The sequence below is a fragment of the Leucopleurus acutus genome (genome assembly GCF_964270905.1).
Source record: "Leucopleurus acutus genome assembly, chromosome: 14".
Lineage (NCBI taxonomy): Eukaryota > Metazoa > Chordata > Mammalia > Artiodactyla > Delphinidae > Leucopleurus > Leucopleurus acutus.
In genome coordinates, this window is record NC_139156.1 from 6524447 (window position 1) to 6548674 (window position 24228).

At 42.6% G+C, this 24228-nt stretch overlaps 1 protein-coding gene across 2 annotated transcripts in view; it reads left to right on the plus strand.

The window, feature by feature from the left end:
* Positions 1 to 601: 601 nt before the first annotated feature.
* The window catches only part of DHX32 (DEAH-box helicase 32 (putative)), a 52169-nt gene continuing 28542 nt past the window's right edge, over positions 602 to 24228 (plus strand). Inside the window, exons 1-4 of one of the 2 annotated variants that reach the window (XM_082854194.1) lie at positions 602 to 855; positions 8348 to 8440; positions 13877 to 14384; positions 23534 to 23727. In XM_082854194.1, the coding sequence (XP_082710320.1) occupies positions 14103 to 14384; positions 23534 to 23727 (476 nt within the window). In that variant the 5' untranslated portion in view covers positions 602 to 855; positions 8348 to 8440; positions 13877 to 14102. The remainder of the gene's footprint in view (positions 856 to 8347; positions 8441 to 13876; positions 14385 to 23533; positions 23728 to 24228) is intronic. The other variant, XM_082854193.1, reaches the window with a different exon arrangement.

Sequence of the window (24228 nt, forward strand, 5' to 3'; positions counted from 1 at the left end):
TGACATTTTAGAAGCAGAATGGCTATTTACAGTTAATGAATCAAACTACCAAACAAAATAACAACAACAATGACAGTAATAGTAATAAGAAATGGATTTGCTTGGGGGTCATTTCAGGAAGGAACACACTGGCGGCGCTGCATCCTCCTGCCCACACTACCGAGCTCACCCGGCCCTCCGGCTCCCGGTGGACACACTCGGCAGGATTTAGCCCCCTTCTTGTCTCTCCAAGAGAAGGAAGCTCGAGGAGGAGACCGTATTTCTGTGTCAAAAGCATTAAAAGCCTGCGGAGCCGCGCGCAGGGCGCCCACACCCGTTCCGGGCAGGCCCGGCCGCCCGCCCCGGCCCTGGCCCCGGCCCCCTTACTCTGGGGCTCCATGGTCAGCTGCTCCTGGGGCCCCACGGGCCGGGCCCCCCGCGCCGCCGCCGCCGCAGCCCCTCCGAAAGCCTTTCCTCCAGGGCCGGCGTCTCTCCGGTTGCCCCGACAACCCGGAGGGCGGGGGAGGAGGGGCAAGAAGGACGGCGAGAGGGAGGGACCAAAACCCGCGAGGCAACGCAGGCGGCCGCGAGGACCGCGCGTCGCAGGGGTACCGAGCGAGGGTGGCGGCGGGGTCGCCGGCTGAAGACTCTTTGCCCGTGAGGCCTGATCTTGCGATCGCGCCCTCCCTGGCGGCCTTCGCGCCCCCGTTGGGGCCGGTGCCCGGGCCTTCGGCTGGGGGCCTGCTGGCCCTCCGTCGGCGACCCAAGGCGTCAGTCGGTCCGTCGGTCCGTGCATCCGGCGAGTTCGGCCTGCCCCGCGGGGTAGGGCGGCCGGGCCTGAGCCTCCCTCCCCGGACTCGGGAGCCGCCGCTGCAGGTAAAGGTCGGGCCTGGCGGCGGGAGGGGCGGGTGGGCGGCCCGGGCGCACCTGTTGCGGCCGCTTGGGGCCCCCTGCCCGCCCGTTGGCCCGGGACGACCCTGCCCCGACTCGTAAAATGCTCCGGAGGAGGCGGCCTCCCCCAACCTCCCGTAGCAGCGTCTCGGCGCGGGGAGAGAACCTGTGCACACCAGCCCTCCAAGCAGGGGGCCCCGGCCGCGGGGGTGGGGTTTGGGGGCTTGGACCCCGGCCCCGCCTTGGGAGCGGAGAGTTGGGTCACTCGTGTCACATTTGCGGGAAGCATGGAGCAGATGAGAGCCTCTTCTGTCGTCAGCAGTGGGCCGAGTGTGTCCCTTGTATCCTGAAACCCGGGAGAATTCCTTCGCTCCGCATTGCACTGTCATCCCAAGTGTCACATTTCAGGCTGTGGGCCCGAGTCGGATCTTTCCGGTTGAGTTAGTTTGTGTGTGTGTGTGTGTGTGTGTTTCAGCCCTCCCGGTTTTCGATTGAGTTGTGGCATCAGCCCACACGTTCTGTGCCAAAACTTTATAGGTATGTGAAACAAGTGTAACGTGATCCCACACCGTAATCTTTCCTAATATTTGTTTTTAAAACACTGATGGAGGTAAGGAAGCTTTGAGGGTCACCAGGGATTTTATCTGGTAGGTTGTAAAAATTCAAACCACGGGGAGAGTGCTGTAGGTTAAGAAAAACAACTGTAAGGAAGAGGGAAAAATGAAGAAGAGAGAAGGAAAAGGACGAGAATGAAAGTGCAGGTGGGAGGAAAATGGCATGACTGATTTAGTACTCATGCTGGAGATTATGACCCCTCCATCAGTTCCTCCTGCTGCTCTAGACAGTACTTGAGGGAAATGAAAAGTGGCCTTTTGCGATCATGTAAGTGATTACTCATTCTTTGCCACTAGAGAGATTTCTGCTATGTAGACAAGGAACATCAAGGAGAATTACTTTTCTCTTAGAATCATTCAGAGGTTAATTGAACCTGAGAAGCATATATCCTGTGTTGAAAAGGGACATTTATTATATTCCACCAAATTAGGCTTTTCCCTCCCAGACTATATGGAGACATTTTCAGATTAATTGTCAAAGCAAGAAGGTTTATGTGTGGATATCGACAAGCAGTGTGATATATACAGAATCCATAATTCATAAGCTAAAATATTAAAGTAATAAATTGAGGTTGGAAAGTAAGCACTTCTTGGTACCTTAAATACCTGTTCATGTTACATAGAGACACAGAGGATAGATTTTTAGACAGAAAGCATCTAAGATCAACAGTACTTTGGTAGTATAGTCTTTTCAAACTCTAGTTTTCACATCATTTGCAAAATCATGAATTGGTCTTTTCATCCAAGAAACAAACATAATGGTGTTCATTAATAACATCTTAGTCAATGTGATAAGATAGTGATGAAAACTTGGCTTTTATTAGCAGGAAAAAAAAAGGTAGGGTTAAAATTTCCCATATAGTAAAGGATTAGGCATTTGTATTTAAAAAGAAGAAGCAACATTGTAGATCTTCGTGCCAAAGTAACAAGGACTCAGGAGTTTAGTAGTTACATGCAGATTTTAAGGTTGGAAAAATGGAGATATGCATTGGTGAATACTTTGTATTATAGATGAATGATTTTATCAGTAGTTATGAACTTGACATTGAGGAAATCCTGCACTGAAATATTTTAGGTAACAGGTGACTTTGGCAACTGAAAAGCAACATTGGATTTTAGGGGATAGTGTACCTATGGAAGAAATGACTGGTTGTGGGTGGGGGGAAGTGGGAGGAGGGGAAGGTACAAAGATGTCTAAGGCAGGGACAACATTCAGTTTCTCTTCCTCCAGCCGTGGTACAATGTACTTGTTAAATGTCTGTTGAATGAGTGAGAAGAGCTTTAGAGAAATCGCTCTAGGTAAAGGATACATTGTTGGAGGAAATATCCTGAGGTCAGAAGGTTGCTAATGTCCTAGGAGTTGAGATGAATGGTAAAGGTATTGGTTGTCCCTTTGGGGATTTTCTACTACTTTGTTTTCTGTTTCTTTTCACTGTCATTTTCAGGGTGTTACTGGTGGTCAAGTTAAAAACAATGAAGTCCTGATTTTTAAAAAAGTTTCCAAGTTCATCACTGGATAGAATAGTTACATTATTATTTACTTGGCTGATTGATGCTTAACTAAATGTAGCAAGCCAAAGCACTGTCACAAGGAATAGCAAGGTAGCCAGTAAGAGTAGCCTTTCTTTTTCTTATTTAAATCTCTTGTCCACATCAGAATTCAAAGTAAAAATAACTCCAGTAGGAAGTTAACATTATTTAATCCTAGTAGGATGATTTAAAAAAGAAAAAAGAAGGAAAGAAAAAGCAAATGAACGTGTTATTTCCATTTAGCAAACTTACTATCATAAGTCAGAGGAAGTTTTTTGTTTTTGGATTTTTGTTTGTTATTTTGCCAGAGTGAGGGTACTTTTTCCTCTTTCTCTGTTACTTTCTGAAACTCATAAGGAGTTCAGTCAAAGGCAGAAAACAATTATATTTCCATTTTTGCTGTTTCCTTTCAGTCCTCCAGACCTGTCATGGTCTGCACTCAAATTGTTGGACTCAAGAAATGCCCATCTCTTAGCCCTTTTAATCATTCGTAGTATAATCGGGCTACAGAGCCATGCCACCCACACCCCCAGTTCCCATCTGGGGAGTCTTCCAAGTTAGGGGACTGCCCACTGAATGTATTTCTCTTTCCTACTGGGGGCGCTACACACTTTGGCACTTATCCCTATACTCTACTATACTTTTTTTTCTTAGAATATTTTTTTTATTGAATTATAGTTAATTTACAATATTGTGTTAGTTTCATGTTAGTTTCAGGTATACAGCACAGTGACTGAGCCATATATATATATATATATATATATATATATATATATGTATATATATATTTTTTTTTCAGATTCTTTCCCTTACCGGTATTACAAAATATTGAGTATAGTTCCTTGTGCTATACAATAGGTCGTTGTTGGCTATCTATTATATATATATATATATATATATATATATATATATGTATACATATACACACACACACACACACACACACACACACACTCTACTTTCGTGTAGAGTTTTCTGTCATTTTTTGTGTATGGGTCTTGGCCTCTGATTAGACTAAGCATTTTAGAGCTAAGTCCATGACCTAGGCTTCTGTATTCCTTTAGCTCATCGTGGGTTTTCGGTGTGTACCTGATAATTTAAGTTGAATAATAATAGAAAGAGGACAAGCCTTTAGTCAGGGATGATTGCATTAATTTCTAGTTCTGCCACCTTGGTAAAGTCAGGAGCTATTATTTCCTCATTGATAACTGGGGATAATAAAACCTGAAATGGTTGTATAGTCAAGTTGTGAGAATAGAAATGAAGTAAATGTGATTATAGATATGAATGAAAATACCGTGTATATTGCAAAGAATTTATTAAACGTAGGGGGTTGTTATTGATTCTAGCATACAGCAAACATTTATTGAGCATCCGTAGTGTGTTAGGTGCTTCCTTGGTTCCGGAGTCGCTGTTCATACAGGGACTAGGAAATGACCAGATGGATCGTATGTGGGGGCAGCAGGGCTTCCCAGGCAGAGGAGGAGCTTTGAGCAAAGGCAGGGAGGCAGGGAGGCCAACTCTAGGCAAAAGTTCATTGTGGCTGGAGCAGAGAGAACTTAGTAGAAGGGAGTGGAAGGAAGTGAGGCTGGAGAGGCAAATGCAGGCTAAATCAGAAAGAACCTGGGAGTGACGTTTTATCTTGAAGGCAATAAAAAGTACTTGAGTCAGTGACATGATCAGTTATGCATTTGAAGGAGATCCCCGGCAGCCTGTGAATGACATTGATGGAGAGCCAAAATTACATGCAGAAAAATTGGAGATTTTGCAGTAATCCGTGAAAAAATGTTAACATACTAAGGCGGTGTTGGTGGGAGGAGGAGGGACAGCTGAGAGAGGCGGAGTTGGTGTTGGGGAGGCGTGAAGGTGAGGGAGAAGCCAGGCCTGTCTCCCTGCTGAGGGGGGGACTGTTCTGTCAGTTGTTGAATCTGGAACAGGAAAGAAGGAAAGACATCTTTTTCTTTTTCAGGAGTGTAAGAAATGGGGCAGATGATGAGCTCAGTTCTGAATGTTAACTCTGAAATTGCCTGTCATCTGAGTTGGGGTGTCCCATAAGCAGTAGTTGGACATGTGTGTCTGGAACTGTAGAAAGACGTCTGGGATGAAGATAGAAATTTGGATGAAGCATTCAGTAATTGAAGTTAAAAATGTGATGAGATTCCCCAGTGAGATGGTGTGGAACGAGAAGAGGGCCAAGGATAGAACTCTGGGGTACACAGATATATCTTATAGGAGGAGCAGGGTGTGGTGGAAGAACGCAAGGAGACTAAAGAGGCGGGACCAGAAAAGTGAGCTGAAGATCTGGAAAGATTAATAAAACAGAATCCCTGCTGTTAGAGGGCTCACGTACCAGCATTCCCTGAAATGATTACAGTGGGCTGGCCAGAAAGTGCATTCGAATTTTTCCATAGCACCTATGGGAAACCCCGAACGAACTTTCTGGCCAGCCCAGTGCTTCCCTCCACCTGCCACAGAGCACAACAACACAGTTTATCAGTTTATTATTGCTTTGTTAAAGGTGATGCAAAACGGCTACCCATTGCTTTGTTCGCAAAGAACAAAACGTCCTGGTATTTGTGGTTTTTTCATGATCTCCATTTAGAGCAGAATGTAACTCCAGGAGGTATGATAATGCCTCAAGCAAATACTGTCTCTAAAAAAAGTGGGTCAAAGTTGGCTTCGTGTGCGGTGGAGGTCCAGTAAATACGCTGACTTCCCCGGGGAGGCCGGCAGTAACCTAGTCTTGAGATTTCAGCTGTGATTGGCTCCCACCCATTTGCTCAGATACCTAACTTGACTGCATACATGAGCCGAACTAATATTTTAGCTTACTTCATTAACTCTGCTTTTACTCAAATGTTACTTTTTAGAATATTATTCAGTTAAAAAAATCACCAAAGTAATATTGAAAAGCACTGAGTGACCCAGCCATTTGAAAGTCTAACCAAACCCTTGATTGACAAACTTCCATGTGGAGAGTAATATGTGATTATGACACATAAGCTTGACACATTGCTTGAGCTTGGGAAGTCTTTCTGTAGATGCAAACTACCAGCAGAATGTAGGATTCTTTAACAAATTAACTGTGCAGGATTGGTTATTCAAGCTGTGTTTGGTATGAGCCAATATTGAGTTAAAAGTGAATCATTTTTCATTTGAGTATTTTTAAGTAGCTGATTAATTTGATTTGCTTACTTAAAGTCAAGACAGAGTCAACTTTAGGAGTCTAGAAATAAGGTTTTTAAAATGAGTTCTGAATTTTTACCTTACCTTGTTCAAGAAAGGTTTTAAGTAGATACTAGAAACCAGTAGGATGTGCTTTTTGGGAGCTCTGAGCCAATTAAAACAAAGGAAAGCAAAGGCGTAATCTTCTAAAAATCCCAGTAACGTTAAGTCCACTGTTTCAATTAAAATATAACACGCCTAGGAAATAAAGTTTACATATTAGGTGTTTGACTGTAACTTCATGTGGGTGATTACAACTATGTTTTTCTTCCCATAAAAGAACTGCACATTATTTGTTTTACGGTATTTTTTCCAGACCACCCTGCCTGACATCTCCCATAATCAAGTATTTCTTCACCCCACAGTGTTGCGGTGGGAGCCCACATTCTTTAACGCAGTCAGGAAGCAGTGTGGTACGATGTCGTTATGCACACACTGTACACGTACCTGGGGTGAAGCTGAGATCAGACCGCAGGACTTCAGCACCTGCTCCACCATAGATGCGCATCTCAAAGCTGAATAAATTAACTAAGCTTCTGAAGGCTTAAATTCCCTCATTTGAAAAGAATGGAATAATAAAGTCAACCCTCATGGGGTCCTTAAGAGTTTAAATGAAGTAATCCATATAAAGTGCTTAAGCACTTATAGCATCTGGCACCCAGTAAGCACTCTATAAAGGCTAATTGGTAGAATTATCATCATTATTATCGTTATCATTAGTACTGGTCCAACTTTAGGGGTTGTACAGAACCTTTCTTTTCAAAGTGTGGTCTGCAGACCAGTGCCAGTCCACAGACTGTTACTGGTTTGCAATGAGACTAGGAGCTGGTACCAGCATGTAAATAGACTATGGCACTAATCATACTGTTTATTTCAGTTTAACAGCAAGCCTTCTTCAGTGAAGGAGGCAGTGAGTTAATTTACATTCTGGTTTAAGCTCCTTATCTTGCCGCAAACAAGCACTTTGAATAGAATTGGCATGGAATATGGGACTAATGATCCCATTCTCCAAAAAAAATAATAGCCCTTTATCCTGAAGAGTTATTATTCACTGGTAATGCCTCATTAACCTTCTTTCTTCTAAACATTATAATCATGGTTCACAAGTATATCGTTTATTATTTCAGATAATATTTATTGATCACATAATCTGTGCAAAGCCCTTTATATTGTAGACTTCGCAAGGATGGCTCCGAAACGGATCTTGACCTTAGGAAGTCTATCATAAACCTAGAGCTAGAGGACACAAAGTGAAAACCTGAGTAAATGTGTTGAGTACGTGTGGTGAGTGTTTGTGTTAGTGTTACAGCTTCATTCCAAAGGTTCCACATGGGCAGATGTCTCCTTTTGCTGAGCTGCTCCTGTAAAAGGAGAGAATTAATACCTTTATTTTTTCAGCATTTGTACTCTCATAATGGAGATCAGGGTTTACTTTATTAAGGTTGTGTTTTTCCTGGGAGAGTCGGAAATCTGCAACACTAGGGAATATCTTAGTTTTTAAATATAACTGACAAAAGTATAACTTTTGGGGGCTTCCCTGGTGGCGCAGTGGTTGAGAGTCCGCCTGCCGACGCAGGGGATGCGGGTTCGTACAGTATTTGGGTTCAGACTCTGGAAATTGCCAAAGAAGATATAGCTCAATAATGGTTCAAGTAGAGAGACTGAAAATATGGGGGAAAGACAGTAAGTAGTACAGATAGTTCAGTAGTTCCCTAATACTTAGGGATGTTGCCTCCTCGTACTGGTTATTTACAAGTGGCCCGAAAGATCAGGGGTCTGCTGGAGCAAGCGTGACAACGCTGTTATGTGAATCTCAGTGCAGCTCTGCGATTTTCCACACAACTCCTCAAGTCACCAAGAAAGAAACAGCTTTAATAAATGTTGCAGAAGGAGCTAATCTGTGGTTTGGGTACGTGTCAAGGGAAAACGCAAGAGCTGGCACAAATATTTCAGTTGATGCTTGTGGTGATTCACCAGAATTTCCGGCCATATGCTTTAAAAACAGCAGGGGTCTATTCTATATCATTAATGAAAGGGGACAGAAAAGTTACCGAAATCCAGAAACATAGTGAGTTCCTGACAGAAGTGTCTCAACTCTGTTCATTCAGCAGTAGCAAGCTAACTGGAACTTTGAGGAGAGTGAAATAATGAAAGTGCAAATCTGTGCAAGAGAGATTGCGGTGGAGAGACTGAGGAGAAAGGTAGGTGGTCACGGGAGTCTGGGGATGAAAGACGAGGGAGATGGAAGGAGCAGAATGCCGAATTTTGAAGGACTTGGTCACTGATGAATCGAGGGCAACCTGGAAAGTCGAACAGCAGTATCCCTGACGTGCTAATAACATCATTCACTCATTCATTCGACAAATATTTTTTGAATGCTCTCTATGTGTCAGCTCTGCTGTGGATGTGAGGAGCAAAATAGACACATCCCTGACTCAGGGTGCTTGCAGTCTGGTGGAGAACACCAACAGTAAACAAAATAAACAGGTAAAATAATGCAGGAAATAATAAGCTAGGAAGTGGGTTTGGGGCGCGGGGGTGTGGGTAGAAGTTCAGACAGGGCAGCCACGTGGCAGGGAAGCCCTCACAGAGTTGATGAAGATCTTTGGGAAGTAAGGGAACTGGCCACTTGGATATCTGAGGAAAGGACATTTCAGAAGGAGAGAAGAGCAGGCGTGAAGTCCCTGAGGCAGGCGTGTGCTGTCTGTTTGAGGAATAGTGAGGGGCCACGTGGGTAGAGAAGAGTGAGCTGGGAGGGAGCCAGTGGAAACGAGGGCAGACAGGTGATGGCTGTAGGTCCCACAGGACTTGTAGATCCTATTAAGGATTGTGGCTTTTCCTTGGAGTAAGATGAAATGGGAAGCCATTAGAAATTTTTGAGCAGAGGAGACGTGAGCTGACTTGTAACGGGATCACTTTGACTCCAGGAGACTAAGGGTGGAACCAAGACCAGTTAGGAGGCTATTGCAGTAATCCAGGGGAGAGGATGGTGGCTCAGACCAGCTGTTCACAGTAGAACGTATGGGGTTCTTGATGTATTTTGAAGGTAGAGCTGACATGATCAGATGTATTAGTTTACTATTGCTCCTGTAACAAATTACCACAAATTTAGTGGTAATTTATTATCTTACAGTGCTTCGGTTAGAAGTCCATCACAGGATCTCACTGGGTTAAAGTCAAGGGGTCGGCAGGGCTGTGCTGCTTTCTAGACCCAGTAGGAGAGAATCCCAGCTTCTAGAGGTCACACACATCACGGCTCACGGCCCCTCCCTCCATCCTCAAAGCCAACACGTTGCATCTCCCTGACCCTTCCTCCATGGTCATATCTCCCTCTGACTATAGCTGAGAACGGCTCTCTGAGCTTCAGATCCTTACGATTAGCTTGGACCCTCCAGGATAATCTCCCTATCCCGAGGTCCTTAACTTAATCACATCTGCAGCCCTTTTCGTCAAGCAAAGTACATATTCACAAATCCCAGGGATTAGGACGTGCACATCTTTGGAGGCTGTTATTCTGCACATCCATTGAAGGACCAGAGGTGGAATTTGAGACAAAAATGAAGAGTAACTTCAAAATTTTTGGTCTGAGCAATTAAAAGGAAGAAGATGAGAAGACCAGGTTTATGGCTTTGGGGCAAATATCAGAGCTCAGTTTTGGATACGTAAAGTTTGAAAAGCCTGTTAAATATCAAAGTTGGAGATGACAAGTAGGTAGTTGGATACATGAGACCTGACGTTTAGGAGAGAGGATTGACAGGATGAATAAATGGGAGTCCTCCACGTATGATTGCATTAAAGCCATGAAACAGGATGAGACCATGCGGGCCCTATTATAGAGAGAAAAGGGAAGAGGTCCAGAGACTAAGTGTTGGGAAATCTCCAGATCTCTGCAATTGCTAAAATGGTACATTTGAGAGTTTTGTGGGTCTGAAGAACACATTTATATTAAATTGAACATGGAGAGAAATACTGAAGAGGAGCATTGAACAGTGAAACAGTTATTCAGGACAAATTTCACAATCTTGTTTCACTTAGTCCCTTGCAAACATTTCTAGAATTACTGGACCAGAGCCAGAATATCAATGGCTAACACATAGCTTCATCTTACATCAACTTCTGATTCTTTTCTTGGTGAAGGTGGTTTCATGTTATACTAGATATGTATTGTTTTCATAAATACTCATTGAAGAGTTGTTATAGATTCACTTCCAAGGGCCGTCTTTGACAGGTGTTGTAATCTACAGCCTCAGGTAGCATAGCTTTGAAAAGGAGCAAATGCCAATCTTTCAGATTTAAAATTATTGTAGTAGAATGTTGTTTATACTGATAACAGTTTTTATTAAATTTTATTTTCAGTGGCATGTAGCCTACCGTATTATGTGTTTTCCTTTATTTAGGTTAGTACTATTAAATTTGCCAAAGGCCAAGACACGGATCTTTTGTATGTATTTAATTACATCTGGGAGAAAATCATTGACATGACTGATGCCAGTTGCTGGATAAATGAGGAGAGGTCTGTTGTGGGAGTCGGGTGGGATCAAAACTCAGCTACTTCCCCCTCCAAATCTGGAACTCAGTCTATATCACAGTAAAAAGGTCCTGAGCGAACTGGAAATAAGAGGTCACAGACTTCTTAGCTTTACCCTTCAGACTCATTGGATTCAGCATAGAGCCCTTTGTGGACTCAACCATTACAAGTATTTCTGTCAAACAAGCCTAACTGGTTTCTAAATGCCAAGTAGGAGAGCAGGTTAGAGAAGCAGAGAATGGCCTCACCAGGTAAATGAGCTGACCACAGTGTGACGTGGGTACTGAATCTCCAGAGAAAGGAGGACTCTGGGGCCGCAGTCTGGCTTTTGACCCCTGTCACTTCAGGGAAATCTGCAATCATCATTGTGTTATAGGAACCAATGTATTGGTGATGCTGAGTTGTGAAGAAAGCATGAATTCTGAGTATACTCTGTTTAGTAGGCAGAAGTCTGGTTATCTGTTGCTGGAACTTGGTAGCTTATAACAGTGACCAGGTACCCTTCCCATGGTTCTTTGGGTTGACTTGGCTCCTTCTGCTGGGTGTCCTGTGGGCTGGGCCTGTGGTCATCCGGAGGCTTTACTGGGCTAGAGCATCTTCCACGGCTCACGCACATGGTTGGCGGTCTGTGCTTTCTGAAGACAGACGCCAAGCTTTGGTTTCTTCCCAGTGGCCTCTCCCCGTTCCTTGGGCATCTCACAGAATGACAGCTGGCTCCAAGGGGGAGTGTTTCAAGCATGTGAATGCCTTGGAAGTAGCCGATCATCACTCCACAGCATTCTTGTAGTCATCCTGAGTCCCATGGCCAGCTCAGACTCAAGGGGAAAGGAAATAGGCTCCACCTCTCCGTGGGGGCAGTGGCAGAGAATCTGTGGTCATCTTTTAATCACCATAACAGAGAAGTGGGTGATGTATCTGTACACATTGTATGTGTTATGAAGGGGCTAGGTGAGCCTTAGATCTCTAGAAAGATGACTATTCAGAAAACGTGACTGTTCCCCCAGGATTCAAAGTGGTAAATACTTTGAGTAAGATTTTACTTTAATTACAAGATTATTACACTTTTAAGGAGTGCTATAAAATTAAGAGAAACATTTCAAGGACACATATTTGGTAAAAATAATAGCTCTGCTTTTTTGTTTGTTTTTAAGTTAAAACAATTCAGAAATAGTACCTAAGGCAATCATTGGTCATTACAGTAATTTAATTTACATGTACGGTGAGATCCCTTGGAAGGGATTCTAATCAGAACAAAACAAAAATTGAATATAACACTAAATGTTAACTTCTCTTAAGCAGTAGAATTTTCTGATTCTTGGATACCTTGTCAAAGTCAGCTTGTCCTGTGATCTCAGGCTATTGTGTTTTTGGAGCTTTTCTGTGGATGTGGTCTCAGCCATGGGGCAGTGAAGAATTGTAGAGTTAATCCATGTTGCATTTGTGTTATCACAACATTATAATTCCATTATAATTTTGAAACAACGGCTTTTAGAATGAATTTTGAAGAACTCTACCTTCGTAGAGCTAAAACGTCCTTTCCCTGCTCTGGTTTCTCCCTCTTTTGTCCTATTTGTATGTGACTTTTTAAAAATTCTATCCCACTCTTCGTCCTACCCCCAAAGTAAGTGGGTGTCCAGTGCCTAGTTTATTAATTTAAGCCCTGAAAAGGCACTCAGCGAATGTTTCTTAAGTGATTGACTGTTTCCTTGGAGCCTGGCTTGACCAATGGAGGAGGGTTTTTTTTTATTACTTATGATTAGGAGCTAGCCGTTTGAGCCCACTAACTCTGACAATCTAGAGCAATAATTCCGGGACTTCCCTGGTGGTCCAGTGGCTAAGACTTCTCACTCCCAATGCAGGGGGCCCGGGTTTGATCCCTGGTCAGGGAACTAGATCCCACACGCCACAACTAAGAGTTCGCACACCACAACTAAGAGTTCGGACCCCGCAACTAAGAGTTCACACACCATAACTAAAAGAAAAAGATACTTCAACTAAAAAAAAAAAAGATCCTGCATGCCGCAACTAAGACCCAGCGCAGCCAAATAAATTTAAAAAATAATAAATTTGAAAAAAATTTGAAAAAGGAAGTTAAAAAATAAAGTGGTGTGTTTTACATTAAAAAAAAAAAAACAATAGTTCCGATAAATGGGGTGCTGTACAAAGAGTGATCTGAGTGACAAGATATCATGAAATGTATTTTATTATTTGTTCTTTTATACTCAAGTTTTTCTGTCTTTTTAGTTTTCCCTTGATTAATGTGAAAAGGTGCTTATTTCCAGCAATACTGATTAGAGTTTTAAAAAATCACCAGTGATTGCAAAAGGAAGGACCCCTTACCTGACACGTAGGGAGTGTTACTAGCATAAATTTTACCTTTTCTTAGTCAATTTTTCACTTCTTCATTTAAATTAAATGTATTTTATTGCCTCTTGAGTATGACATACTGGGCTCAGGACCCAGGAATCTTGAGAAATATGCTTGAGATTTCTGGTTTAATTAAGCAAACAAAGACCTCATTAACAAAAGCTAGCCATAGCCTCAGATGGAAAAAAATAAGCAACTCGCTCACTTGACTCTGTAAACTGGCACAAGCAAATGTAAAATGAAGTATTTTTTTTTAATATTCTCCTTTAAACTAGAGGAGTTCTTAATACTAAATAAATAAATAAGTAGTAGACTCTTGTAGCCAGTGTTGGAGAACACTCCCCAAGCCCTCACAATTTTCCCTTTTATAGGGTCTGGCATCTCCTTTGTAGTGGGATTAGTGACCACGTGATAGAGGCTCACACTCACAATGTCCCCCTGTTGCTTTCTATTCACTGTCAATCAAGATGCAGGGACCTGTGATAGAGGCGGATCGGGCAGAGCGCACCAGGTCCAGTGTGGAATTGTTTTCCAAACTGGCCAGGAAAAAACTGCAGCCAACCAGACTTTAAGAATTAACCTATATTATTCCTGGCCTTTTAAACAGACAGCAGAAATAAAAGACAGTAACCAGTTAACAGGAAGAATCGTGCTTTTATTTTTGAATGCGTACGCTTTTTCTTTTGAACATCTTGTATGTATATGTACCTGATTTTCCTTCTTTTTTTTTGTTTGTGTTTAGCGTGGTTTATTGACAATCATTTAACGTGCTGAAGAGTGCTGGTGAGCCAGCATAGTAGCTCATGCAGCAAAGAAGAACAGATGCAGATTTGAGGAATTCAGCTTGTAAAACCTTGAACTGAAGTCCTAGCCATTGGGACATCTGAGTTTGTATATGTGCACTTTCAACCCTATGTGCAGTGGGTTATTGTAGGAGAATGCCAGCTGCTTAAGCTCACTTGGACAAGATGGAAGAAGAAGAACTGGAATGTCCAAACTCTTCCTCTGAAAAACGCTATTTTCCTGAATCCCTCGATTCCAGTGAGGGGAATGAGGAGGGGATTTTGGCCTGTGAGGATCTGGAACTTAACCCTTTTGATGGATTGCCATATTCATCACGTTATTATAAACTTCTGAAAGAAAGAGAAGATCTTCCAATATGGAAGGAAAAATACTCCTTTATGGAGAATCTGCTTCAAAGTCAAATTGTGATCGTTTCAGGAGACGCTAAATGTGGCAAGAGCTCTCAGGTGAGTAGCCACTACAAAAAAGCATTTACTTTGTGTGTTGTACTTTTGTATTACTTAAATAATCACAGTGTCACAGCATAGTGTTCTGTTTTAATAATGATATTATCTAAACCAAAAAACAAAACAAAAAAGAGCATTAGCAATTCAGGCACAACAGTTAAGTTACTTCCCTACATTTCTTTATGAAAGCCAGTTGAATAAAAGTTAATACGTAGGTGGATATTAATTGTGTTTATTGTACCACTGAATGTTCTTTAGAATAGCAGAAAAACCTATTCAAATTATTTTGTTGTGCATGTTATATTTTAAAAGATGTGATAGATGTTATTTGCCTGCCACAGGTTTGGGGATTAACTGCCATGTTTACATGTCCAGCAGTCTGATAATCAGGATGTGTGGATATGCTTATTGGTGAAGTTGGCTAAGTTACAGAAAGTCAGAAGCGCAAGGAAGTTCTTATTTTCCAGACTGTAAGAAATAACCGAGTGGCCAAATCTGATCCAGGCCTAGAGCCACACACTTCAGGATCTAAAAAGGAGGAAAGAATTAGGATAGACAGCTAATGACTATTTACTGGCCAGTTTATTGTTGTCATATTTGAACTTGAAGTTTGATTTGAGTGAGATCTTTATTTTACACTTAAATTGTAAAGCAAGCAGTAAGTATTTTTATTATGAAAATCATTTGTAGGTTCTCATGATGTGAGAATTATAGAGTAGACCACAGAGATAATCTGATAGAACCCCTTCATTTTTCAGATGATGAAACCCTGGCCCAGAGGGGTTTGATAATTTGTCTAACGAATGTCACATAACTTTCTGAGCTGGAATTCTAAGAACTCTTTCTACTATACTTTGCTGCTTTAAGGTTTTTATTACTTCTGGGGCTTACTTGTTCTAAATGGAACTTGAAGAGGGGTGAAATGGACAACAGGTTTTTTTTTTCTTTAATCTTGTTTATAGCTGCCAATATCAAGGGTTTATTATGATTTTCTATTTGTTGTGATGAGTTGTTGCTACAATGAATGATTTAGTTTGTCATAAGAAGCTAAGGATGAAAACTGAAGGAGTATAATTTTCCTGGTTTCTGTGGACAAGTGGCAAGTTAAAAATTATTTAGGGGCTTCCCTGGTGGCGCAGTGGTTAAGAATGTGCCTGCCAATGCAGGAAACACAGGTTCGAGCCCTGGTCTGGGAAGATCCCACATGCCACGGAGCAACTAAGCCCGTGTGCCACAACTACTGAGCCTGTGCTCTAGAGCCCGCGAGCCACAACTACTGAAGCCTGTGTGCCACAACTACTGAAACCTGTGTGCCACAACTACTGAAGCCCGCGGGCCTAGAGCCCATGTCCCGCAATGAAGAGTAGCCGCCACTCGCCACAACTAGAGAAAGCCCGCACACAGCAACGAAGACCCAACGCAGCCAAAAAGAAAAAAATTAAAGTTTTTATTTTGCAATAATTTCAGACTTACAAAATGTTGCAAAAATAGTACAAAGATTTTCCACATATAGTTCACCCAGATTCCACCAAAGTTAACATTTTACCACACGTGCTTTATTGTTCTCTCTCCATACACACACACAGATTTTTATTCTGAACATTTTAAGAGTCAGTTGATGATATGATATCCTTTACCTCCAAATACTTCAGCAATATCTACTAAAACAGGGCTAGCCACAACATAATTACCAAAATCTAACTTATAACATTCAAATTTCATCAGTTTGCCCACTAAGGACCTTTGTCATTAAAAAAAAAAATTCTAGTCCAGAATCCAATCCAAAGTTACATTGCATTTCCTTGTCATTTCTCCTTAATCACCTTTGATCTGAAGCGGCTTCTCAGTCTTTCCTTGTCCTTCATGACCACAACATTTCTGAAGAGTACAAGTTGGTTATTTCGTACAACACCCCTCAGTTTGAATCTGTCTGGTGTTTCCTTTGGATTAGATTCCAATTTTGCGTTTGTGGCAGGAAGAGCACAGAAGTGCTATGTGTCCTCCTCAGGACATCGTAGCAGGAGACAAGATTTTTCCCATGACTGGTGATGTTAACTTTGATAACTTGGTAAGGTGGTGACTGTCTTGATCTCTATCGTCAAGTTACAATGCCCCCCCCTATCATTTAAGAGATATGGGGAGATACTTGGAGGCTACGTAGAGTCTGCTTCTTGTCGTGCCTCCAGCTACTAATTTTAGCATCCTTGGACGATTCTTACCTTTGACGTTATTACACGGTAGTAACCAAATGGTGATTTTTCTATTTCTGAAATTCCTTCTATTGATACATTTAATATTTGGAATTCTTCTGTAAAACTGAGCTTTTTCTTCTTCCTTATTTATTTATTCATTCATTTATGTCAGTGTGGACCCATGAATTCTTATTTTATTCTGTAGGCGATAATTCATTACTAAGCCCGTTTATTTTGTTGCTCAAATCGTCCCCAATGTGGCCTATGGGAACCCCTTCAGGATGCCTTCTGTGTTCTTTTGACATCATTCTCTGAGCATTTCTTTGCTTTCTGGCCCAGTAAGATGTTATAGGCTCATCTAGTATGTTCCCTGCTCCAGTCTTGGAAACAGCCATTTTTCTCAAGGAGCCCTGGTGGTTCATTTTAGTGGGAATTGTATTTAAAAACCAGGAGATGGGTGCTAAGTGCCCGTTGGCCATTGACTTGTCAGTTGCTTCTAGGCCCTCCTGCCTCTCCTTCTCTCTCTCTAGCTCTTTCGATTTCTGTCTTTCTCTGTTGCTCTCTATTTCTCTGTATTTCTTTCTCTATGTATATTTCTGTTTTATCTGTATTTCTGTCTCTCTATTTTTAAAACCATGGGTTCCTACTGATGCCTCTGATTCCAGTTCAGCTGTACAGCGTTCATTCTAGCCTTCCCCACTTCCATATTTGTAACTCCTTTCTCTAACTATGAGAAACTTAGCACTCATTATTCATAATATCTTTACTTGTTCAATCTTAGAATGCTCAAAATTTAGTTTCAGAATTGCTAACCCACACTATTGTTTAAACAAAAATTTTTTTTAATGTATACTCCTTGAGTTTTCTTTTAGAATTTGTGATCTTAAAGGGCCAGAATTGTTGTCATGTAATATGTTAATACCTAGCAATGGTTTCTCTTGTCATCTCTAACTTCCTGATCATTTTAATAAATCATGCTTGTTTCTGTTAAGTGTGAAGGCAGTATGTATCTTCGGGGTAGGAGAAATCAAATTCTAAACCAATTTAAATAATGGGAGCATCAGTTGTTTTCTTAATTCTGGAAACAACTTGGTTATTTTTTAAAGAGCTTCTAGGACTATTTTCTTTTTCCTCAGCATTTTAAACCTTTCAAAGAAAAGTCTGTCTTTAGACCCGAGCCTTCCCAAGAGGACCACGAGTGTGTTGCTGGATCCCAGAATCCCACCTCCCTTTAGTGCAGATGGTACGGAGGCTACTTTGTGACTGCCCTCTGGAAAAGAGGACAACTTTTCATACATTTATAGAGCTGCTTCTTGTTACCTTTTTTGGGGCAGATTTATGAAAAAGCCTAGAAGACAATGAACTATTTTTAGAACCATCTATTTACTTCCTTGTCCTGAAATTTCCCCCGAAATGGTTGGGTCAGTGAGCTGAATAAGCATGACGTACCTGAGCTTTAGCCTAAACTAAGAAGCTGGCTGGTCTAGAACAACTGCACCTTATTAGCTGAGTAACTTACTCCGCATTTTCTGCTGGCGGAGTCTACCTGTGTTCGCTCAAGAGGTATACAAATTACGGTATCCAGGGACACGTGACATTAATGCGGAAGGGGACGCACTCCTCAGGAATGAGTTCTGGCGTCCGGCTCACATCGGGCAGCTTCGTGCGCCTGGCAGGAACGTTGTTGTGGAGATTCATGCCTTTGGGTGAACTGCTGGACCTTATGGTTCCTTTCAGCTTTGGATTTCGTGATTCTGGTACTTAAATAAAAGTGAGTGATTGGGATCTTGGCACAGCCACGCTCTGGGTGGCCCAGAAGAGGAATCAGTCACCATGGGCAGGCTGGGGACATAAAACGAGGGCTTGAGGGCCTTTGGGACTAGAATTTGTTTAACTGTAGTAGCGTTGTGTCTCACAGATGACTTGTGTCTCACGTCCTTTACTTGTACATCCGCTAGAGGAGGGGACGCAATCTCTAGCCGTGGACGGAGGGGCAGGAGGTTCCACACCAGTGTGGCTCACGTGGCTGTCCTGCTGCTGCGGTGGCAGCAACGAGACTGCTCCGCTGCCCTCTTGGATCTGATCTGGACCAGCCGAGGATCCTGGGCCCCAGCCTCCCAGAGTCCAGCAGTCCAGCAGCCCAGCCTCCTGCCTGTTGCCCGGGGTGGGGATGGAGCGTCTTGGCTTCGCGTTCCGGATCTGTACAATTTGTAGAGCTCCGGTTACGAAGTCAAGCTGGCGAAGCCTTGATGTAGATTAGGTTTTGGTTACTTGGAGGACCCCTCTTACCTACTCTCGTAGCGGCAGATGGGCCAGAGTCCCGGTGATTTGCTTGCAGGGAGGAGATGAGAGCCAGGACCCGGGCGCGCTCTGTCAGCGTCCGCGCCTGATTGTGCGACCCGGAGCCGGCTTCACCGCTCAGGCTTCAGCAAGTGTGGCACGTCACACAGTCCAGAAAACTGGATTGAGAGAATGTGAAAAAGTTGAGAGATTGAGAAAAAGTTGTTGGATGAGTTCAGAATGAAAATATTTGAAGTTGTGATTCCTAGTAGGGAAATTTTCTAGACCAAATATATAAATGTGGGTGTTATCTGTTGCTGAAAGGCCCAGGTAAATTTGTAAATAGGTTTGTTTTTTTCAGTTGTAAAAAACAGTTTTCTGTTTTGTTTACCAAATTGCACACCTTTTGCTAAGTACTAAAGTATGTTCTAGATGCCAGGGAGGAGGGGGAGCATACCTTCCAAAGAGAAACTATAGAGAGAGACATGAAATCTCAAGGCATATAATGCATTGGTGAGAAGGGTAAGGTACTGTTGGGACAAAGAAAAAGCCACTCCCAGAGGAGAATCAGAATCAGGGCGCGGAATGGTACGGTATTTGCTATAAGTGCAGAGAATGCAAGAGTTCCCTGTGAAGCTGTAATCTTAGTGCCGCTTGAAATTATGAAATGTTCACATTTCTGGCATTTGCTGAATCATAATTCTTTTCAGCCGATACTTTGCGAAGGCATCAAACTTCACAGCGTGCCTCAGCTTGCTTGGGGTGATTGGGAAGGTATGCTAAGCACAGAAGTTGTTATAATTAGGAGAGATGACTTAATGTGTCTCTCCTTTTTGTTCAGAGACGACCCTTTCAGTTTGCATTTGCATCACTTACTGTCGTCATCCATGTGTGACTTACTGAAAGGGGCAGTACGTCGTACGCAGTCAGAGCTGCGTGGGGTGGGTGCTCTGCAATTAGTTGTGACTTGTGCTCAACTTTCAGCTTGGCTGTGTCAGCAGACATCCCTACATTAAGCCCAAGATGCATGTGTTCAGTCTTTCGCTGGTGATTTGAATTGATGTCTAGAAGAGCTGTCCCATTTCTGAATTATTTTCTTTGCCTCATAGGTGAAATCATTTGCTCTATTGTGGAGGAGGGCAAAAAGAACAGTGAGGACTGTTGGATTGTTTATATTTATTGCACTGCCAGGCCTATATGATGTTTATAACATTATAAACATACTGTAATAGTCTAATCTTGCAGAATTTGTTTATGTGAGTAAATAGAAATAAATGAAATGCACTCAGAAAACAAAGTCGGAACCTTGGGAACGTGGCCCATAATCATCTGAATCATGTAGAATTCTAGAGTTTGAAAGCAGCTATCCTGGATCTTAGAATAATAACCAGACTGAGTATATCCAGGTGTTTTAGTGAAACTGAATGGTGTCATTTCAGCAGCAATTCTAGCTGTGTAAAATAGTGCCCGCTGTCATCGTAGCACTGTCCTCTGACACTGCTATTAGGCTAGAAAGAGTAGTAAAAAGCGTTGACGGTTGAGACCCTGATGGCTTCTATTACTACCTTTGTATAAAGATGTTTGGAAGCAACCGTGGCCTGGCGGAAGTTACGCCAGATGAGAAATTGGAAGATTTGCGTAGGTTGTGGCTGGGCTGTTTACTGGCAGGATGAGGGGGCAAGTAACCCTTCTCAGACTTCCCTTGTGTGTAGGATGAGGCCGTGGCCTGCGTGCCTGCCATTCCTTTCAGCTCTGAAATTCTAGGACTTCTGTGTGTATCTCTAGCTTTGGCCCCTCACTTAGGCTCCTGGCCTGTTTCGCAGTTGATCTCAGGCTGGCTACACCTGGATGTCCTCCCATCAAGATGACCTTAACCCTGACCCCTTTCCCGGCTCTCCTGAAGGTTCTCTCCCTCCCCTTGAACACTTCGCTCCCCCCAGAAGCACTTTATGCTACTGTTTAGCTTCATTCATTCATTCTACTTTATTTTACTTTTAAATTTCTGGTTGTTAACGACGCCATTGCCCTAGTATTTTAAGTCAGAGATCTTAAAATATTTGTTTCTTCTTATGCATAATTAGTCTGCTAGTGAGTACTGTTCATTCTTCCTTAGAAATATATGTCCCTTGGTTTTATTACTTCTCTCCCATGTTAAGTCCTGAGTCTAAGCCTTTCTCTCCCTTCTTTTCAATTATTCTAATGTCTTCATCCATCCTTCCATCCAGATATTTATTATCCCTCTTATGTGTCAGGTCCTCTATTAAGTATTGGGGGAAATATGAACCACGCATGTCCACCTTAAGGATCTTCCACTCTAGTGGGGAGACAAAGATTCAAACAGTTTTAATATAATTTCTTACAAAAGTGTCATTTGAGGTCTCAGCTAAGGACCTAGATATGAAGGGAGTAGGGAATCGGGTTAAAAAGTAAGGATTTGACAAGGATAAAAAATAACTTCCTAGGGAATGAGGGAGATAGAAACTTTTATGTGAATTCCCAGTTAGGTGTGATTGTGAAGCAATTCAAGGTAGAATATATCGAATCATAGAATTTAAAAATATTTCTGGAAAATGTAAGAAATTAATGTGTTCATTTAACAAATATTTATTGAATAAACTTATTTAAGATTATTTGGTGACAAAGACAGATCTCTGTTCTCCCAGAGCTCATAGTCTAGTGGGGTGAACAGACCTGCACTGGAACAGACCAGCAACTGCAGGAAGTGTGGTCCATGGTCCATGCCATGGTTGTCAGGAAGTACACTGTGGGGGTCTCCTTCCTGGTGGGGGGTGGAGGGGAGGTATCACAGCAAGCCTTGGGGAGAAAATGGCACAGGAGCTCAGACTTGAAGGGTAGGTCTCATCCGTTCAACCCATTTTGCAGGAAAGGAAACTGAAGCTTAGAGAAATGGTGATTTACAAATAACAACCTAATGGCACACCAGGTCTAGAGCTCCTGACTTTGGTCACTTGTGATATACCTTGATTCCAGACTTCCTGAGTGTAGTGTGTTAAATGTTCATCTTTCATACGACAAAGTTATTGAGGAAATAATTGCTGATTAGTTTTCAACCTGCTGACAAGGCTGACACTCGTCTTGAAATAGAGGAACTACATTTACACTTTTAATCGTCGGGAATCTGCAGTCTGCAGCAGGTGTTCATTTTGGAGTTACTTGATTTCTAGTAAGTTATGTTTATTTTTCAAGTTATAGTATTAAAATCTAAGAATTCGGGCTTCCCTGGTGGCACAGTGGTTGGGAATCTGCCTGCCAATGCAGGGGACACGGGTTTGAGGCCTGGTGCAGGAAGATCCCACATGCCGCGGAGCAACTAAGCCCATGTACCACAACTACTGAGCTCACGTGCCACAACTACTGAAGCCCGTGCACCTAGAGCCCATGCTCTGCAACAAGAGAAGCCACCGCAACGAGAAGCCCGCACACTGCAATGAGAACCCCGCTCGCTGCAACTAGAGAAAGCCCATGTGCAGCAAGGAAGACCCAATGCAGCCAAAAATAAATAAATAAAATTTTTTAAAAATCTAAGAATTCCACGATGGGTCTAGTAAATAGCAAATCTGAAGATAATTAAAAATGCTGAAACTTTTAAATACCTTGGATCTGTTAAAAAACACTCAGAATGATTTGTTTTAAAAATACATGTAACAAAGCATAGCTTACTGACAGTGCCCTAAGATTCCAGCATACAAATGAATCCAGTACTTTCTACTATAATAATTCTTATGCAAATGAACTATTTAAAATCAATTGAACCATAATACATTTTCAGTAAAAGGATTTAAAAATAAATAACTCAAGAGCAGCCTTGGAATTGGCTCTTTCCAAATCTGGATGGATTGGTTAATTATCTCACTGAGCTTAGTTTTCATTGTATTTAGATGATAAATGCCAGTGTATTTTAGCTTTTATTGCCAGGGAAATGTAAAGTAGGCTTATCTGGTTACTTTGTTATGGTCATTTAGATTTAAATGTAAATGTTTTAATTTTGAGCTACTATTTTTCATCTAAATGCTATTTAATATTTATATTGCTTAAAGCATAGAAGTTGATACCAGGGCTTCCCTGGTGGCGCAGTGGTTGAGAGTCCGCCTGCCGATGCAGGGGACGCGGGTTCGCGCCCCGGTCCGGGAAGATCCCACGTGCCGCGGAGCGGCTGGGCCCGTGAGCCGTGGCCGCTGAGCCTGTGCGTCCAGAGTCTGTGCTCCTCAATGGGAGAGGCCACAACGGTGAGAGGCCCGCGTACCGCAAAAAAAAAAAAAAAAAAAAAAGTTGCTACCAGAAGCCATATCTTTGATGGTGCTTTCTTTTAACCAGAAAGAAAATAATAATCTTAAATACATTAGTCTTTTCAGAACAGCTGAGGTTAAAAGAATTTTTTTTACTTTGCCTTTTATTTTTATCTTCCTTTTTTCTCATCTGGGAGTCTAACTTCTACAGTCCCTGCTAACTCCTGTTTATTCCTAACTTTACTAGTACTAACTCTATGCATAAACACAGATTCTTCAGTTTCACCAACTAAGCTGTAATGCAGCCCACCAGTGATTCACTGGTGGAAGAAAACAACTCATTTATAAGATGAACCCTTGGAGGTTTTTTGGTGGTGGTGGTGGTGTTTTCCTAGCGGGGCTGATCCTGTCTCATTTGTCCCCGTTAAAGGTTCCTCAGTGGTGTGCTGAATATTGCCTTTCCATCCACTACCAGCACGGGGGCGTGGTGTGCACACAGGTCCACAAGCAGACTGTGGTCCAGCTCGCCCTCCGGGTGGCAGACGAAATGGATGTTAACATCGGTCATGAAGTCGGCTACATGATTCCTTTTGAGAACTGCTGCACCAGTGAAACGATCTTGAGGTTGGTTTGGGGGGCTTTCATCTGCTGTACCTGATGACTCCTGGCTTGTCCTCTGCGATCCTAGAAGAGCGTATTTTTGCGTTCTCTGCTTTACACACCTGTAACGTGTGATAATAGTAACTCCTCTCTCTGTCACCAGCCTGACATGCACCAGTCATTTTCCCACCTTGGCACCGTCAGGGATTCCTTGTCTAAACTTCTTCCGTATCTCCCCATAATCCTCAGGAAAAAGTCATGACTTGTTAGGTTGGCCCCAAAGACCTTCAACCTGTGCTTCTGGAGCTCCGCCCCATAGTGGGTCCATATGCGTTGTCTGTGTGCCAGCTGTGTCGACACACGTGGTTCTCTGTGTGCCATGTGCCTTGACACATGGTCTTCCCTCCACATGGAATGTCTGTGCCTCTTCCGTGCTTGGCTAATTCCTCCCCGTCATACAAGATCCTATGCAGAGGTCACCTGCTCCAGGAAAGCTTCCCTGACCCTCCGTAGTGTAAATTAGAA